We start from the raw sequence: 20,623 nt of genomic DNA on the forward strand, positions 1-20,623 counted from the left end.
CACACCATTGGCTCATCTTGGAATTACTCAAGTGACAGTTTTCACTTGTAAGTAAACAACAGCAGTATTACCAAGCTCAGCACTTGATTGAGGGGCGATGGTTCTCCCCATCTATTGGATTAGAGTAAGGGATGTCATTCAGTATTAATCTGTAGAGCAGCAGGCATCCTGTAACACTAAGCATGCTGCTCTCTGTCTGCCTGTGACTCTCATCCCATTGTTCATTCATTGCTGTTGGCACTGGAAAGACACATCTCTTTCCAGAATGAATCTTTTCTGCTTCTCTCTGGTAAGATGTGATTCACCTTTTCTACTCTGTGGTTTGTTGGTTGACAGTGTGTGAGGATGAATCTTGAACTGCTGGAGGGTGGTAACGTGACAGAGTATGAAGATCAGGAGCAATGCTTTAGTTCTTTGAGGGCCTGTTGTTTGTCTTTCATTTTTCTTTCTTTTCCTTTTATTAAGAACATGTATGCAATGAGATATGTTGGGTACTGTTTGTGCTGTAGGTTGTTATTGGTGTGATTTAAACGTTTTAATTATGTTTAATGTATTTTACTTGTTGCTTTTGAAACATTTGTATTATAGTAAAGATACAATATTTGTTTCACTTTCTCAGTGATTAAGTCATGATTTTGATACACAAACTAAAATATAGTAAGTATACTGTATGTGGATAGAGGTTGCCTGCCAGATGTTTGGTTGTTTTGCACTATTCTGGATTAATGGCCATCTCACTCACACACTGGTTTTATGTAAGCAGATTAATGCATCTGGGTAGTTTTGTTTTGGCTGATCATTTGTGCAAATGGATTTTTATTCAAATGAACCTTTAAAGCTTGATTTGATGAATTCAAAGATTTGAAGGGTACATAATAAAAATACTACTATTACTACAACTGATAATAATAATAATAATAATGATGATTATATTAATATTGTTGTTATTATTGTTATTATTAAGCCAAGAATTCCCCCCACAAAAACACATTGTGGTCAGCACAAACCATGTTTATCCTCTCTGCGAGTAAACCTGTTTCTTTTACATCGTGCTTTCCATGTTGGCATCTGCCTACTTTGGCTTGCCTCTACTAAGTGACAGAATTTGTGGCAAAGCGGATGTACACCCAACAACAAAACAAATACTGTAGGAAGTGTTTTCTCCTCCCTTTCAAAGATTAGATTAAAGATAGACCTAATAAGCATATTTGTTTTGGGACAAATATATATATATATATAAAAAAACCTTTTTATTACGTATGTTTAGCATTGTTTTTCACTGCTGTCCATGGCCCTATCAGAACAGACCTGCAACCCCTTTTTGGGTCACGACACACACATTGTTACTATGACATTCCTTCATTGGCTTATTGGTGATTGTCTTATAGACTCTACATGTCATGCATGTTAGCCTCATAGTTTGTGACTGAACTGTTGTTTTCTAGGAGGGCTCTATGGACAGCCTGTATGAGGCCGTAGAGCAGTCCTGTGAGGCCCAGGTACACACCATCCCCAGCAGGTCCAGCAGCCCAGCTGTCCTCTTAGATGACAACACCAAATGGAGGAGTGTAGGGCGTTCCATCTCCATGGTAACTGTATGAGTGTCTGACAGTGGTCCTGTCAACAAGGATGTGTAGAAGTCATCATGTCATTCTAATATTGAAAACATCTGAATGCTAGAACAGATTGTTTGCTTTCAGTGGCGTATCAGGTTACAGAAAGTAGATAGTTATATGAAAGAGTGTAGTATGCATACTGCAATGCCAACAGACATGTATTGACCATCTGGACATACACTATAACACTGCTGTAGACATGATGAGATGTTTTTAAATGAAAACCTGTTGCTAATAAATTGTGCTATAGCCATATGGAAATGAAAATTCTGTCATCACTTACTCACCCTTGTGTTGTTCCAAACCCGACTTTCTTTCAGCAGAATTATAAGAGACTGACAGTCTTGTCACCATTAATTTAATTTTGTTTTTTGTTCATATAATGAAAGTGAATGGTAACTGAGACTGTCGGTCCTTAACATTTTGCATAGCATCTCCTTTTGTGTTCAACTGTAAAAACAAATTAGTTGACCTTACTTAGATTTTGTAAGGAAATAGCTTTGCATGCTTTTTCTAAGCAAACATACTTATTTGGCTCAAATAAACTGAACTTACATTTTTATAGTAACATTAACTAGTTACAAGTAAATTTAACTGAGCTGTGATTAAAGAATAATTGATTTTATTTAATTATTTAATATGAGTTATTGCATGTCTTATACATATAAGGGAAATTATGACTGGAATTTCCTTCCAGTCACTATTTTGTACTTGGTAATTTTTTGTTAGTAGTACTCAAAGCCAAAGTTTATTATGAAAGTTTATATTTGAGTTATGATTCCAAAACATTTCAAGTACTGTTTAATTAAAACAGTAAAAGTATTTACTGTAAAAATGTAATAGTAAATAAATCTTTTCTTTTTTTATATAACTATTATTATTTACGGTGAGGAAGAAAGAAAGTCATATAGGTATGTAACAATATTAGGGTGAATAACTGAATGACAGAATTTTCAATTTTGGGTGAACTATCCCTTTAAGAAACTATCCCTATAAGAAAATAAAAATAGGCTTAGATGATCATGGGAACTCATTAACATGCAAGTATGATTTCACAGAGGTATAAATTAAAAAAATATACCATTACAAATTGTACTTAAATGCCTTTATGCTGTATTCATTCTCAGGAAATTTCACAAATCAACACAGAAAACAACAAAAAGAAGATACGAAGGTGAGTTCAGTCTGTGTGTTCTTGAAGTAAAAAAAATATATATATATTTTTTTAACTTCCAGTAAAAGTAAAAGTGAAAAGAATGAAATTAAATTGTCCCCTTTGGTTTTCTGCATACTTAGAGATGATACCTCCTGTCCTTTCATCATGTGTAGATGTTAATAAGCCCTGTACTATCAGTATAGAATAGCTCTTATTCCTTAAGACAAGGCATAAGATGTGACTTGAAAGTAATGGCACAACAAATTCTTCAACAGAGATACTACAATAAATCTGAATCATATATTAAGCTTTATATTTAATATCTTTAACTATTTACATAGAATCATTATAAAACAACACTCTTAAATACGTTTCATTGTTTTATCTCCCAGATCACTACCTAAGTCTGTCTCTGAAAATGAAACTTTAGGTATGTAAAACATTTCACTCTTGTTTCTTTTTTTCAACATCACATGAATAACCTGTAATTGCAGTCCTTCCTTTTTCTCGTCACATGCACATAAGAATACTAGTTTAACTACAATCACAGCACAAACCTAAAGTGACCAACTGATAGACAATAAAATAAAGTTTTATTTTCAGTGGTTTTCAGATCATTAAGAACATAAATGAAAGCAATATTCCCCACATTTCCTTGCTTTCAAACAAGATTTCATAGGAAGAAAAAAGTAAAAGCATGGCACATTGATGGACATTGGTTAATAAACCCTTAATGGTCTTAGTTTCCCTCCTGCAGATAATGCCGTCTGCACTAATTCCATCTGGCAGGCCTCCAAAAAGCAAGAAGATTCAGTCCTTCTGAGGAACAATCAGAATAAAGGTAAAACCGGTCTGAGGAATTGTGGGTTAAGCCCTACTAGATTTCATTTACAAGACATCCACAGCTAAGCAACATCCAATCAGGTGCCCTACATTCTGATTGTGTCAAATCCAATTTACAGTGAATGGAGAGTGGGAGTAACACAAGCTGTGTTGTGCAGCAGCAGCTCACTTACCTTAAAACACTTGCCATTTGTGGGATTATAAAAAAAAAAAAAAAAAAACAGCATTCAATTTATGATTCAAACAAGTTAAGCTCAGTTGAGAGCATTTGTGGCATAATGCTGATTGACCTAAAAATTCATTTTCTTGAAAAAAAAAAAGAAGCAAAAATCTGGGTTACAGTGAGGCACCTACAATGGATGTGAAGGGGGGTCAATCAGGGAACTTTAAAATGGTCACTGTTTCAAAAGCATGGCCAGATGAGGAAGCGTTGTGTGTAAACTTTAAGTGTGTTAAAATCACTTATTAACCTTTTCTGTGTAAAGTTAAGTCCAATGTTATGACTTTGTTGCCATAATGACGTAATGCTGTAAACCATAAAACCCTGAAACAACTGTAAAAACAACTATTTAAACAACTTTACAGCTCAAATAATATTTTAACAGAAGAATTAATGTAAGTGCTTTTATAAAATTATAAGCTTCATATTTCTGCCTTTAAATCCTCCAAAAACAGGGCCCAATAACTTCCATTGTTACTCTAATTTTAAGAAAAGTAGGTAAAGTTTGAAATTATTTTTTTGTGGTTATCAACATTATGCCACAGATTCTGCTGATTGAACTTAACTTGTATTGAACCCATAAAATTCCTTTAATTGTAAATAGGGTACTATACTTCAGCCACGTACAATTATGGATTTTCAAAGACAAAGTATTTGCTGCATACACTGCATACAACACATCTTGAATTTTTAGGTTGTGGTTATGGACAATTATCTTATATTTTCAATCTGTGTTTTTTTAACAGCAAGGAACAATAAGATTTAAGTAATTTAAACTAGATGGGTAAAGTTTGTCATGAGAAACTTTAATGTTGACTTGAAAAAAATCCTGTTCTGAATGTTAGTTTCAAAAAACAATGTTTGAAGGTGATACTGTAGATAGACTGATTGATAAAAAGAGAGATAGACAGACAAAATCAAATTCTAAATCTTGTTTTGATGTAGTAATGCTGTTAAACCTGTTTGCATGAATGTGACACATTTCCTTGACTAAACAGAGTAAAATCACCTACAAAATTTTATTTCCCCTTGTCAAAAGACATGAAGAAGCAAAACAGGAAATTAGGTGAAAAAACCACAGAGCTTTTCTCATACAGAATGTACTATTCTGAGCTCTGCTTTGGTTAACCCCCTTTATTTTCTTTTTTTTTGTGTGTGTCTTTTTTAGCATTACCAGATATTCTATAATGCCATGGTGTTACGTACTGAAGTCTTGACCCAATAAAATCAGTATTTGAGTATAGAGCAAAAAAGGTTCCTGTATATGTGTTTGTGCAATTCAGATCGGGTGAGAGCTCTAAGAAGGATTGAGAGTCAGACAGGGGCAGACAGACAGACTCAGACCATCTCTAGAAACACACAGAAAGAGCCACCTGTCCAGGTCAGAAAATTGGGTCTGGCTAAATTACATTGTATTTCAATGTGGTGACCTATTAAAAATTAAAAATAGATATTCTATTTATTTAATTGTACATGTAGTAATACATGCAAAAATTGAGACAGGAGTTCCTTTGCATTGCATTTTATTCTTATCCTAAATTGTGTTATTGACAGATTGCCTATAATGATGGGTGTAATCCAAACCATGATCGACAAAGCAGCAGTCAGAATGCTGTGGTGAGTTTAAACCCTTTCTATCCAGGTGCTTTGTGCAGCACATACTTTATTAGATTATCATGTGTTACACAGAACAGGGACAGGAACAACAGTTGTCCCTGAATAGAGATAATAACATGGAACAGTCGTTGACTGCTTTGACTGCTGTACAGATGGTTGGGTGAGGGGCAATGTTCTGCCTATGTAATCCTTTTGCCCACATGACATTAGAGTCCCTCGAGACTGCTGAAATTGTAATGTACTATAGTGCAAAGCCCAGAAATGAAAATGGCCAATAATGCTCCACCCACCAAATACTTGCTGTGGCAGTCAAGGAGGTTTACAATAATACCTGAAGAAAGCTATCGATTAGCACAGTGTTCTTCAAGTGATAGTTCACACAAAAATTACAATTCTCTCATCATTTGCTCACCCGCATGCCATCCCAGATGTGTATAACTTTATTTCTTCTGATGAACACAAACAAAGATTTTTAGAAGAATATTTCAGCTCTAGGTCCATACAATGCAAGTTCATTGTGGCCAGAAATGTGAAGGTCCAAAAAGCATATAATGGCAGCAAATAAAGAATCCATATGACTCCAGTGGTTAAATCCATGTCTTCAGAAAGATATGATAAGTGTGGGTGAGAAACAGATCAATATTTAAGACTTATATAAATTCTCCTCCCTGCCCAGTAGGTGGCGATATGCACAAAGATTGCAAATTGCCTAAAAATAAAAGAAGAATGTGACAGTAAAATTTGAGATTTATAGTAAAAAATATGACTTAAATATTGGTCTGTTTTTCACTCAAACCTATCATATTGCTTCTGAAGATATGGATATGGATTACTTTGATGCTACCTTGAAATGCTTTTTGGGCATTTTAGAGTTCTGGCCACCATTCACTTGCATTATATGGACCCACAGAGCTGAGATATTTTTCTAAAAATGTTAATTTGTGCTCAGCATAAGAAATAAGGTCATTCACATCTGGGATGGCATGAGGGTGATTAAATGATTGGATAGTTCACCCAAAACTGAAAATTCTCTCTTTAATTGTTTAAGTCATGCCCCCCTTTAAAAATAGAACAACTTTTGCATGGTGGTGGGCTCTGCATTTAATGTCTAGGCCTTCATTGTGATTCATGCCATTAAGAAAACTCAATTTCACAATGAATAAAACACACTATGCCTTTGGGCATCATACATTATGTAGCAGCTAACTAGTAATACCAATGGACATTTTAAAAACACATCAACGCACGAAAGCCAGAACTTGAAATGACATTTAATGCTCAAGCAAGTCTAATTTTAACTGCAGCATGACTGTTTTGTGAAATGAACATCTCCCGACATTCAAAAATCATCATTTTTCATATGAATCTACAAGGAGGTCTATAATACCTGCAAAAATCTATCTAATGATATTTGTGATTTAAATGTTGCTTGCAATAAATTTTGTTTCGTCAGGCAACGCTCCCGTTAGCTTAGCAGGGGTTTGACTCTCAATAAAGATGTCTCCTAGTAACCCAACTAATAAACAATGCTGCAGCGTTAGTATTTGTGCTTCAGGTGTTCGATTATCAAAAGAGATTATAATGTTTTATACACCTGTTTCTGCAGGCATTTGTTAAACAATCTTTACTATCATGTTATGCGGAAACAAACTAATTTATCGATATTACTTAATAAAGTGAATGTTTATCACTTATTTTTTTTATCTCCCTGAGTGTCACCAATTTTGTGTGACATCTTGCCCCTGCATCCTACAAGTTGTGATTCTGACTTCAAGATGCATTCCATTGCACTTTTCCTACTAGAAATCCGACTTTCCGAGTTGAATTGAACGCAGCTCTACTTTTCAAAACTTGATCTGACACTGAATGCTCAAGCAGTCTAATTTACTCTTAGAAAACTCCTGATATTTGCTTGAAGTGAAAATCAGTCCTCCTTTCCTGTTTAATAAATTAAGCAATCACACGGTCATGCAGAACGTCTCGTGTTTTTAAATCCATAAGGAACTCTTTCTCGGTGGTGATGAGGCAGTGACAGCCGACTCAGCAAAATCTTGCGCTCTTCGCTCTCAAATTACATACATCACTTAAAGCGTGATTGCTTCACTCAAGCATGACAAATATGTATTTATTTGGCAATGTTAGGCCAGCGGAGTCTGTGCTGGCCCTGAAAATTCACCACTGCTTTTGCATCAATGTAGAAAGAAACTGTTTGCAGCCAGTTTGTGTAGTTAAGGCATCTACCAGCAGGGGCTAACTGGCCCATGCTAACCAACCAAACCTTGACCATTTGCTTGCAGTATAATTAGCATAATGAACTTGGTGAATTGCTAAATAAAAAAGACATTAAAAATATTAAAGGTGCACAAAATGTTTTTCTCATGAAACTCCTAAAGACATGAATTTTTATTTTGTAATATGTAGGAAATCATGACTTCTCACATTAAAATGAAGACTCCAGTCATATCAGTAACCTTATAAAAGCTGTTTTATTCCATGGGGGCTGTCATGTTATAATCACATGACCAGCCAAACACTACCTGCTTTAATCTCAGTAACCATCCTGTTATTTGACACTTTCACTGACTGTGAATACAACATTTCTACAATGGCATCTGAATCTGAAAACTATTTATTTTAAATTATGCTGCATCCAAGCCGCTAGGTGTCAGTCCAAGATGGCACAAAGACAAATGTTACTGAGTGTACGGTACCTTTAAAGAAGAAAACACATTCACTAGAGCAAAAATATTATAGATGTAACAATCTACTTGGTCATTTAACTATATTGTCTTTTAACAGACTGAGACAGCAGAGATGGCACAGACAAGAAGTATTAGGGTGAAAAAAGATGAGAGGAAAAGCAGTCACAGAGGGACCCCGATACAAGAGACAGCAGGTAAATATTATTTTTTACATTTCCAAGTCTATTGCATAGCAACTCTTTTTTTTTTTTTCAGTGGCCAATAGCTTTTAGTTTAGCTACATCAGCGAACCATAAACCATGATTCTGTAAAGCTATTGCTAGCCGGTTGCAGGTAGACACAAATTTGCATACGCATCTGAGTGAAAGATGAGTCATCAATATTTTTGGTTTATTTTCTCAGTAAAATTTAAATATACATGTGTGCTAAAAGTACACTAGCATATAAAGTGTATGGCCTTAAAGCTAATAGACATAGGCTAAAAGCCACAAAAGTCCAAATGTTATCTCATCATGGTGTCTTTAACTTGATGCAGTATTTCTGTTACAACAATGCATTATATGGAAGGCCACACTAGAACTGATTGTATAAGTGTTCATGCCATTGAAAGCTTTTGATTATTTATCTATCATTCAAAGCTCACATCAAAGGTGCCAGCGAAATGATGCCTGTGTTAGATGTAGGAGCACAGCCACATACACAAGAGAATACCACCCCTTTTGTGGGGTCAAGGGTCATGGAGGCAGCACCCTCCAATAGACAGCGCTGGAGCAACCCCGTCTGGGTACCGGCCTACAATGCCAGTCAACCTCCCCCCATTGGATATCGAATTCACACCTGTGACTGCACAACATCCCGGCCTTCAAGTCAAAGAGATAAAATCAACGTTCATACCCTGAAGAGAGACCCCTCGCCCAAAGGAGTCATGTGTTCCACCACCAACGTGGATTCCTGTGCCTCTAATGTAAGTAGTTTTTCATATAAAATGGGATCTGTAGATTTAGCATTAGTAGAGTTATACACAGGAAAACATGAGAAAATTGTGTTTAAATCCATATGGCTATATACAATGAATGAGGTTCAAACAGTTGAGACTACTATTGAAAGTACTATTTTGCATTTTTGTAATGTAATAAATAAAATACTTACAAATTACAGTATAATAAGTATAAAAATATGAGTGAAAAGTTTAATGGAAACATTAACTTAAATATTTGAATGGTATTTGATAACAAACATTTTTGATTTAATGCTAATATGGACATGTTTATGCAAAATCTGATAATCCTTGTTATTCAAAATTATTTGAGAATGTTTCAAAGATCATCTTGTGTGCTTCAATGGAAGCAAAGAAATCTGACGTTTTGTACAAACAAGTTAACATGGTAAAATGTCATTGGTTTGCTTATATGATTAGCGACATATAAAAAGTGCATCTTAAATATGTCAAAATGTTTCACTGTTTTAAAACTTTCAAAATCATATAGCTCACTGTTTATTTCCAGATACAGCGTTGTGAAAAAGTCCTGATTTCTTCTGATTTTTTTTGTATATCTCATACTGAATTATTTCAAAAATTCAAACTAAGTCTAACATAAAACTAAGGCAATCTGAGTAAACATAAAATACAGTTTTTAAATGATAACGTTATTTATTGAAGCAAAAAAGTTATCCAATACCAACTGGGCATGTGTGACAAAGTTACTAAAGTTAGTTACCCTTAGTTACTAAATCCCCAAATCTGTGAAACGGCATTCATAATGGGGTTCAGCGGGACTAGACACACCCAGGCCTGATTATTGCCAGCCCTGTTCAATCAAGTCAACACCTAAATACAACTTTTTAAGCAGCTTGAGGTTGGCTAAAAGGTCACCCAGTAGCAAACTATGCCAAGGTCGAAAGAAATTCCAGAAATGATGAAGAAAAAGGTGATTGAAATACATCAGTCTGGGAAAGGTAACAATATTTCAAAGGCTCTGGGATTTCAAAGAACCACATGATGTATGTTGTATCCATGGAAGTTGCATCTCTACAACAAGAGGAAGGGTTTATGCTTATATCATCTGAGCATCACTCCTGCAAAATGCTTGTATAAATAGAATTGCTATAGGCTATAGACAATCCGTCTAAGATTCTTAATAAATGCAATATAATGTGTCATCCATCCATCAACCACATAGTGTTATTGCAACATAAGACTCAAAGTATGTCCTAGTATGGCACCCAGCTTTAGGGATTAAGTGATATTTGCACACATGTTAAACATTTGAGAGTGATGAAATCCAATGTTTTTAATGGCATGTAGATGAGGGGAAAACATTATTCCATAGAGTTTCTAGAACCGCATTATTAGAATACATTAGTCTTTCTAGCACTGGGCAAGGGGTAAACTAGTTCATTGTATCACTATCAGATAAAAGGAAGCATTCACAAAAGGTTAGTAAGTGTTGTTTCTTTCTGAGGACTAGTGATGCTTGACAAAATAGATTAGAATGGTGTAATCCTGGATTTTGCATGGCTGATTGCACGCAGCTGGATTAGGCTATGTTATTGTCCATAGGCTTTTCTTAAATGCTATTGGTAGTCTGCCACACACCATCCATGTTGTAAACCATTCCTTGTTAATGTAAATGATGGCCTGAGTTTGAAGGGTTGGAAGGTGATTCTCCTTAAATAAAGAGCCAACATATTGCATATGTTGATAAACGAGACAGATGTCAGATTAAACAGCTCGATGTGCAGAAAAGTTTTGCAAAAATTTCAGAAGGTTGTGAAAGTAGGCAGGAAGTTTTTCATGAGCATGGGTCCTCTTCCTGTGCGTGCGATGGAGCTCACTTCCCGTATATGTAGACCAGATTTTGCAATTCGACCAGAGGACAAAAGTAAAACTGACAGAAGCTTTCAAGTGTGTACATTTATTAGATTTTCATTAATGTGAATAAAGGTTGCATTAAAGGGATAGTTCACCCAAAAATGACAATTCTCTCATCATTTTCTCACCCTCATGCCATCCCAGAGTGCTTATATGCTTTTTGGACCTTTCACTTGCATTGTATGAACCTATAGAGCTGAGATATTCTTCTAAAAATCTTTGTTTTTATTCAAATAGCTCAGCTCTATAGGTCCATACAATGCAAGTGAAAGATCCAAAAAGCATATAAAGGCAGCATAACAATAATCCACACGACTAAAGTGCTTAAATCTATATCTTCAAAAGTTATATGATAGGTGTGGGTGAGAAACAGATCAATATTTAAGTCCTTTTTTACTATAAATTCGCCTCCCTGCCCAGTAGATGGTGATATGCACAAAGAATACAAATTGCCAAAAACAAAAGAAGAATAAGAATGTGAAAGTGGAGATTTATAGTAACAAATTACTTTAATATTGATCTGTTTTCACCCACACATATCACTTCATAATACATTGATTTAACCACTGGAATCTTATGTATTACTTTTATGCTGCCTTTATGTCCTTTTTGTACATTTGGAGTTCTGGTCACCATTCACTTATGCATTGTGAGTACCAACAGAGCTGAGATATTCTTCTAAAAAATGTTGTTTGTGTTCTGCAGAAGAAAGAATGTCATACCCATCTGGGATGTCATGAATGTGATTAAATGATGAGAGAATATTTTTTTTTTGGGTGAACTATCTCTTTAATCCTAAAAGTTCTATTGAAGACATAGTAGAAGCACAGATTTTCATATCTACAATGGCCCCAAAAAGTGTTTGTATATTTAAAATGTATGAATTTCATTGCATTACTTGACAAAATATAAAATCAAGTGGAATATGTAAACAAATAATTATGACACTAGACTTTTTATCAAAACTAACTTCACTTTCCTCAAAGATTTTGCAATTACTTTTAAGCATCTGGTCTCAAGCTGATTTAAGTGGATGTACGAAGTCACTTCCCATTACACAGGTGTCCTAGTAGAGGAACCACAGGCGTATTTCATCACATTAACTATGGGCATATACACGTTTGACAACCAGAAAGTGTCCATATATTTTTGCCTTCATTTTGAAGAGTTTTTCTATTGTTTTATCACATAGAACAAACATATTTTTGTTAAATATTTTGCTTGAAATTGTGCATTTGTTATCTTTTTAATCTTCCACATTGTTTGATATTTTATACTCTAATGCAAAGACATTCACACATTTTCAAGTGTAACTGTCCTGAGTGCCTTCATCAAATTGATATGATGCAACGAAGTGTTCAATTATGTAAATGGCACCTCTGTGGAAATTGTTTTCTTTTTTTGTGCCCTTGAGTCCCACTTACCGAATTTGTGTTACTCGAAATGACTGTGAAGTGGTCAACCACAAAATGCAGACTCAAGCACTTAGTGTTTTCCCCTGTAAAACTGATGCCTCAATAATAGACAGAATGCGCTTGGCTCACATCCTGTATGATTTAAGGAAGTTCTTATACTAAGCTGTTCTGCTGAGGCATCGCATTTTACACATTTGGAGCTGAGAGGTAAAACCACTAGTTTCAGTTTAAGAGTATCATTGTGAGCTGAACATTCACATCTAAGGCGATGCTGCAAAGGACTGCTTCAAATGTTTCAGACAAACCAAAAATTCTTAAACCAAAGGTACTGTAGGTTTTATTATTTTAAATGGTTAAGGTAATAATTTTGAGGTGGTGTTATTTATCTAGTTTATTCTTTTAGAATTTAGATAGGCCTACTGGCATAGTACTCCCTGTCTAACTCTAGCAATAAAAGGGGGCCAGAAAACAGAAAAATAATTAAAGGAATTTTTTACTTGGCAATACATTGCTTTGTCAAGGTCAAATTCTGTTAAATTAGGCCAGTGTACCTTGGCTTTAGTGCTCTGGATTTTGCTATTTGATTGAGGTTACATTGATTGCATTACAATTTAGACAATTATTTGCATTTGTCTAATTGGAAGAGATTAAGAGATTCAGTGTTTTTATCAATTTGAAAATGTCACATTACATTTAGGACATATCAAGTGAAGTTTAATGGATGTAAGTGCTCTAAAACTTAATGACCAGTGTAATACCTCGACAAGCTCTTGGATTCTCACCAGTTTTTGGCATACTATTCATTACACCATTGCCGATTTAAAATGTAATGTATATAGAATGTGTCTAGATGTTCCAACCATATGGTAAATGTGGTCTGTTTTCATTACTTGACACAGCGATCAACAAGTTTTGGAAGATTTGACACGTTCAGACATCAACAGTCCCCTTCCCGTCTTGAGGAAAATGGAACAGCAGAGGTGGGAAGAGTTTACATCAAAGTGAGATTTTAGTCTGCACAGAATTTATGCAGTGAAAAACCACATGCAAAATGTATTATATTCTGTTGGATGACGTAAAATCTAAAACAATCAACTCATTTTAATTATAGTCAGCAGGTCTTATCCTTGACTTACTGACCACTGAACAGAGAAGCTTTTTCCATACTGAAGGATTTATTTAAAAAATAAGTGTGTGTGTGCATGAAACAGGCAGATGGTGAATCAACAACACAGAATTGTGAGAAACCAGGAAGTCTGGGGAAAAAAATGAAGGCCATCTCCATGACTATGTGTAAACGGATGGGCAAGAAACATGTCAAATCTTTCTCTGAGGACATGGTGAGTCACACATCAAGTTCCTCTTATAATTACTGACATTGGTTAAGCAACTAATTTCTTCACCATCTTTAATATCAGCAAAATATCAAAGCAAGTATACTTACATCTGTAAAAAAGTTAATAGTGAAATGTCCATGGCTGATATTTTGATTGGGGCAGGTTGATGACACTGAAGGAGAAATAGAGAATGGGTCTACAGTAGAGAAGATCTCAGACCAGACCAGCAACTCACTAGAAAGTCTCTGCAGTGGACAGAGCTCCTCCAGTAAGTATCTACCATCAGTAGGGGAAACTACTAAAATTGTCAAGCTACTGAGGTTTACAACTCAATCAATTGTCAATTGCATTACATTTTTTATTTATTTATGAGAATTAAGAGATGAAAAAAAATCTTGAGCCAAAAATGTACTTTTTTTCTTCTGATTTGACAATATATATCTCAGGGTATAGTTATGGTAGCTCCCAAAAAAAACTTTTGTTTTGTTCCTTATCATGTTCCCTGTACCTGAGTAAAATGTTGTGTTGATACAACAAAGCAATCAAAAGTTAGAGCATCACAAATATAATTTATCCTAGTGTCCAAAAACATGTTCTACTGTCCAAAAACCTCTCTAAACAAATAAACCATAATAACAACAATGACTAAAGGTATGCTCTCTCTGCAAAGCATTCAGGCATGAGTAACGAGATCTCCTTGTTCCATTCTGTCATTTGAACCACCATTGAGTCTGTGTACTTGCGCCATCTCCAGGTGGCCATATGTAACTAGATTGAATAATCATCTCTGCCCATATTTGGATGACTACCACCTTTTGGCTTCTCATCACAAAGCAAAATAATAATCACACACAAGATCTACAAGAGACCCAATTATAAGTAATGCATAGTAATGCACAAATTTAATTCACAAATTATCAAAATTGCATAGCAAAATAAAAATGGAACAAACAATCATTACAACCATCCATTGAGCAGTCTAATGGCAATAGGTACAAAATAATTCTTATAAACCTTTTTTTAAATTTTGGAGCCCTGTACCTCATTCTTAGTGGAAGCATTACAAATTCAGGATGCACCGGATGTGTAAAATCCGATGTTATCATCCTTGGTCTTCTGAGTCCTGATTCAGACTGTTCAACTGAGGTAGTTGATTCCCGATTATTTTACATGCCATTATAACAATCCTTGTTAACTTCTTGCTCCCTAGACCCATGCTCCCATACCAGGTTGCAATATTAACCAGGAAGACATTCTCCACTTTTATATACCATTTCCAAAATGTATGAATCCCTTTAATCTCATATGAGGTACAATCTTTGGCTTGCTTCCTTAAAAATATAGTCTGTACTCATGCTATAATCCAACGTTGTTTCAATGTATGTTCCCAAATATTTAAACTCTCAGCAATCTCTACGACCTGTCCATTAAGTACTGTCCTTCTCCTCAATTGCTTTTCATCCAGTTTAACATTAAAGATCAGTTCCTTAGTTTTCTTTATATTTATATGCAATGCACTTGATTGACACTATTCCTCAAGGGTCTTAACATTCTTAAAATGTGTTTGCTCACTCAATGGCTGATCCTTCATGCAAGCTTCCAACAGTACCATCTCATCAGCATACTTGATTAATCTAGCCGTTTGATTCTGAGTCTGTAACCCATTGGTATATATTGATATGTGGTATATATTTCTTCCTCTAAATAATGGTATGTTGATATTTTATCATGGATATTTTATCTTTATTTTTCATGTTCAAGTTATAAGCAAAATCGTGGCTTATAAGCAAAACCATGTAACATGTATGTTAAAGACATGTACGTATCTATTATCTAGCTATATTTTTGTATGTGACTAAAACAGTAGAATACTGGTTGTATTTAATTCTTTTGAGAGCTTTCCAATGACACATGACACATGGGTATTTGATCAGTTTGATGCTTTTACCGATTTAAATATGTACAGAATTATTAGTAAATTATTAAAATGGAACACTTCTGTTTTGTTTGCAAATTTCAAGCAGTTTTTAAGTTTTGGTCATTATGCTTGCATACCTTGTAAAGTATACCTTCTAAGCTTTAAAACAATACCAATTTTGTGCTGGTCAAGACTGCAGTTTTTTGTGAAAAAATAAAAATCTCAACAGGCCTTCCAGCAGGCCCATCTGAGCTTAAAGGGTTAAAAAAAAAAAGTGTTATTCCGGGTTTAATACAAGTTAAAAGAGCTATACGCGATTTTAACTGTTCTGAAATTTCCACAAGCTGAGACATTTGATTAGCCACGGCCCCTCATTCCAAAACCCACATTCCAAAGATTCCAAATTAGTTTTATTGAGGCCGACAGTAGAAGAAGCGGTTGTCAAAAACAACAGCAGCAAAATAGCGCCCTCAACTGACAACTGTTATGAACAACATGGCATAAAAATGACTCAATAATTGACTGCAACTACAATACAATTGAGAATTAGCTAAATGATTGACAGGCAGAAAGCGTCAATGACCACAGACCACAAATACATTTTTGAGTGCTGTATACAGTTTCAAGAGCTGTCTCAGAGACTGGTGAGATATCAGGACAATTATTTCATGGATATCTATCAGGGAGTAGGATATTTTTTGCACACCTTTTTATACAAAATTGCTTGCAGCACCTTTTAAGCTCAATCAACAGCTTTTGAGGCATGATGTTAAATATATACTCGTCTCTCTTAAAAAAAATAATAAAAAAATACAAATAAATAGCAGGAAAGCACTTAACAATGGAAGTGAATGGGTCAGTCCATAAACCTTAAAATACACACGGTTACAAAGGTATAGCCACAATACGTAAACATTATACAAGTTAAAATGATTTTAGTATGATAAAATTGCTTACTTGCCTTTTCTGTGTAAAGTTATGTGCAATATCTGGATTCCAGGGTTAAGTTGAATCAGATTGTTTTGACAGGGTAATCATAGTCTTATGTTTGTGTTTATTGGCTCAGGTTGTGTGGCTAGAAATTCAGATGGATCCAGTAACAGAGATGGCCTGAAACTGAAGGAGGATGTGCCCTACACAGGCCAGTTCTGTGGACGAGCCAGAGTACATACAGACTTCGTGCCCAGCCCATATGATACAGACTCCCTCAAACTAAAGGTACAGTACCTATTTGTTCTACTTGTTCATTGTTGCAGTCTATTGGATAAATTAGTCAATGACGATGACTATACCAACAGAATAGGCTTGTACCTTTTTAATATGTATGAAATGTGCATCTTTTTTAGGTGGGAGACATCATTAGCATTGTAAGTAAACCACCAATGGGTATATGGACTGGCATGCTCAACAATAAAGTGGGAAATTTCAAGTTTATTTATGTGAACGTTCTACCTGAGAAAGAGAAGGAGGAGGAGGAGGAGGAGGAGGAGGCCCCAAAAATAAGACCTGTGAAAGTTTGCAGGAAGCCACGACCGAATACACTCCTGGAGTTATTAGAGAGGCTTCATTTAGAGGTAAAACCAGACAGGACATTTATGCATACATGTGAACAAATAGATACATAACGTAGAATCGAATCCACCACCTATTGGTGAGATATACAGTACTGTGCAAAAGTTTTAGGAACTTTTGAAAAATGTTGCACAGTGAGGATGTCTTAAAAAATAATGACATAGTTTTATTTATTACTTAATGTCATACAAAGTCTAGTAAACATAAAAAAGCTAAATAAATATTTGGTGTGACATCCTTTGCCTTTAAAACAGCACAAATTATCCTAGGTATACATGGACACAGTTTTTCTTGGTTGTTGATGAGATGTTCCAAGCTTCTTGGAGAATTTGCCACAGTTCTTCTATCAATTTAGGTCTCAATTGCATCTCTCTCTTTATGTAATCTCAGACTGACACGATGTACAATGGGCCATGACATCCGTTGCAGGGCTCCCTGTTCTTCTATTCTAATCTTTTCTATTTGCTAAATTAATGTTTGTCAGTCTAACATTTATATTTCCTTCCTATATTTCACACTAAAGCTGAAAATATGAAAAAACATCTTAAGATAAATGCTTTTATGAAACATCTTATGTGCCTCAGACTTTTGCACAGTGCTTTAATTCATGAAGAAGGCAGTTTGGCGATTGAAAGATATTGGTATGAAATGTACATGAACTTACCCTGGACTGGAGTTTTTTGTGCTGTATTTTAATGTTGGATAGCTCTTTTTGTTATAGCAATATGCATCCTCGTTACTCCTGAATGGCTACCAGACAGTAGATGACCTCAAACATCTAAAAGAGAGGCATTTGATTGAGCTGAATATGACTGATCCAGATCACAGGCACAAGTTGCTTTCTGCATCAGAGTGCCTCTACGTCACAAGCAGTGAGTGTCAATACAACTAGTTTGATGTAAAGTTGGTTTCTGAGTATTCTTTGTAAGCTTACATTTCAGGACACATTATGACAGGAATGCCTCAGGAAGTGCTACTACATCTTTGCATCCTCTATTTTTACATGTGAATTAAATGTGGTTGGTTTGAAATGCACAACATTGTCTTAAAAGGTTACTTCACCCACAAATCATCATTTACTCCCTCGTTCCAAATCTGTATGACTTTTTTTCTTCTGTGGAACACAAAAGGAGATGTTAGGCAGTCCCTATTAACTTTCATTGTAGTCACAAAAAAAAAATTACAATAAAAGTGAATAGTAACTGATGCTGTCAGTTCCTTAAGATTGTGTCTGTTATCTGCTTGAGTGTTCTAGAGCACAAATAAAGTCACATAGTTTTGGAACAACATAGGGGGTAGTTTTTATTTTTGGGTGAACTATTCCTTTAATTTAATCCACAACACTGCAGTCATGAACAGCCCTTTATTATAAATGCAGGTTGGGATTAATTGCTGTTTTGATGTTGGCTCGCTGTGTGAACAGGTGACACTTGGCTGGGCTATTCTGCTGATATGAATGAAGGATAATAACCAGGAAAATTATTTTTCAAAAAGCAAACCTAATTTGTTAGACAGAGACTGAATTAACCAGCAGGAGTTAATGTGAGAGATTTAACCTTTATTTGCTTTGCCCTACAGGAGATGAACAGGGAGAGATAAAGGGTGATGAGGAGGAAGACGAAGATTGTCTCAGAGACTCTGGTTGTTTTATTCCAGCAGAGTGTCCTGACAGCTGAGAGTCACTCACTAGTTGTCAAATGTCTCTCTCGACATATAGTTGACACAACTCAGTTGAGATGTTTCATTTTGTGATTATGTGTTATAGAAATTGGCCCACTTGGTTTTGTATTTACACATTCTGTTCTGCTTTCTGTTGATGTAACCTGTTTTGTGCAATTTAAATGTTTTTTAATATTTACAAACCTACATGTGTGTGATAAATTGTTCACAAATGGTTATGACTGAATTGTATATAATATTATTCAAATAAACAAATAATTTATTCTTCAGCACATATACTTTTCTATTACTTGTTTTGTTTGAGTTTGAATTTTGGAAGGTACACCCTTTATGGTGGGCAGTAGGTTCTTTTTGTCTGACCTTGGTTCACTGTATGACTGGGTAACTCCATGTGTTACCGATTAACATTCATTTTGAAAGGGATAGTTCATCCAAAAAAAGAAAATTCAATCATCATTTACTGAACCCCATCCCAGATGTGTAGGATTTTTTTTTCTTCTGCAGAACACAAATTAAGATTTTAGAAGAATATCTCTGCTCTGTCGGTCCATACAGTGCAAGTGAATGGAGGTCAGACATTTGAAGGTCAGCATAAAACTAAACATAAAAAATACATATGACTCCAGTGGTAAATCCATATCTTCAGAAGCGATATGATAGTCGTGAGTGAGAAACAGATAAGTATTTAAGTACTTTTCTGCTATAAATTCTCCTCCCCATAGTAGGTGGCGATATGCACAAAGATGGCTAACAAATTTCTATTTGTTTTAATTTAGCTACAAAAGCAATCTCCAGTTAATACTGTTGCAATTCCCCTCTCTGATCAAAAGTTTTCTTTTGCTTTTTATTATAAATTTTTTTATTAACAGCTCTTTGTTGAAACAAGAGGCAGTAAAATTTGAGATCGGGAGTTCAGATAATTTTCCATTATTGAGAAGTTTTAAAATTCTTAAACCTAAATATTGGAGAAGTCATCAGGACATTTGTCCGCAAAAATGAGGAAAAAAAAATGTCAGTTTGGTTGAATTATGGTTGAGGTGAGAGCTACTCTTACAATACAATTACAAAAAAGCACAAATATTTTACAGATATCGTGATCTTCGGTCTTGTGGCAGGTTATTTGTAGGCTTTTGATTGATCGACCACATTTAACTTGAATTCTATCAATTCTGGACAAATGTACACCGATTAGATATATATGATAATAAAGTGGTAATAAAAATGTACTTTACATTGATTTCTTTATAATAAACAATACTAAAAATCATATTTCAGAAATGAAAGTATGCCAGAGAATTAAAACCACGTTAAGAGTCCAATTTGTTTTGCAAATATGTAAAATATTTTTTAATTTGAATGATTTGATTTTTTAATAATTTAATTTGAGAATAAATATGTATTAAAATATTAAATATATACCATAGTTGTTATGTGTTTTCATATTTTCTATAAAAATTTATTTATTTATTTGAAGTGCTATTTTCTGGTTTTGTGGTTGGTTTGTCTGTTTGCATAATGCAGAGGTCAATTTGAGGTTCGTTAATGCTGGTGCGTCATTAAAATAAAAGGGAAATCTAAAACAGGAAACACGCAAAAGGTTTCTTTTTTTTTTCTTTATTGAAAATTCAGTCTTTGTTCACCTCAGTTGGGAAGTGATTTAGGGTATCATACCTAA

General features: G+C 34.8%; 1 protein-coding gene across 1 annotated transcript; it reads left to right on the top strand.

Annotated features, from left to right (window-relative positions):
* Nucleotides 1-159: 159 nt before the first annotated feature.
* Nucleotides 160-19,214, top strand: samsn1a (SAM domain, SH3 domain and nuclear localisation signals 1a). The gene is made up of 16 exons (XM_052107747.1): nt 160-289; nt 1,446-1,589; nt 2,744-2,790; nt 3,165-3,202; nt 3,530-3,613; nt 5,119-5,216; nt 5,390-5,452; nt 8,252-8,348; nt 8,793-9,118; nt 13,341-13,421; nt 13,653-13,781; nt 13,941-14,046; nt 16,757-16,914; nt 17,043-17,270; nt 17,990-18,140; nt 18,847-19,214. Exons 1-16 carry the CDS (start codon nt 266-268, stop codon nt 18,942-18,944), a joined length of 1,872 nt encoding a protein of 623 aa, XP_051963707.1. The 5' UTR covers nt 160-265; the 3' UTR covers nt 18,945-19,214.
* Nucleotides 19,215-20,623: the final 1,409 nt, after the last annotated feature.

Source organism: Xyrauchen texanus, chromosome 36 (genome assembly GCF_025860055.1).
Source record: "Xyrauchen texanus isolate HMW12.3.18 chromosome 36, RBS_HiC_50CHRs, whole genome shotgun sequence".
NCBI classification, from domain to species: Eukaryota; Metazoa; Chordata; class Actinopteri; order Cypriniformes; family Catostomidae; genus Xyrauchen; species Xyrauchen texanus.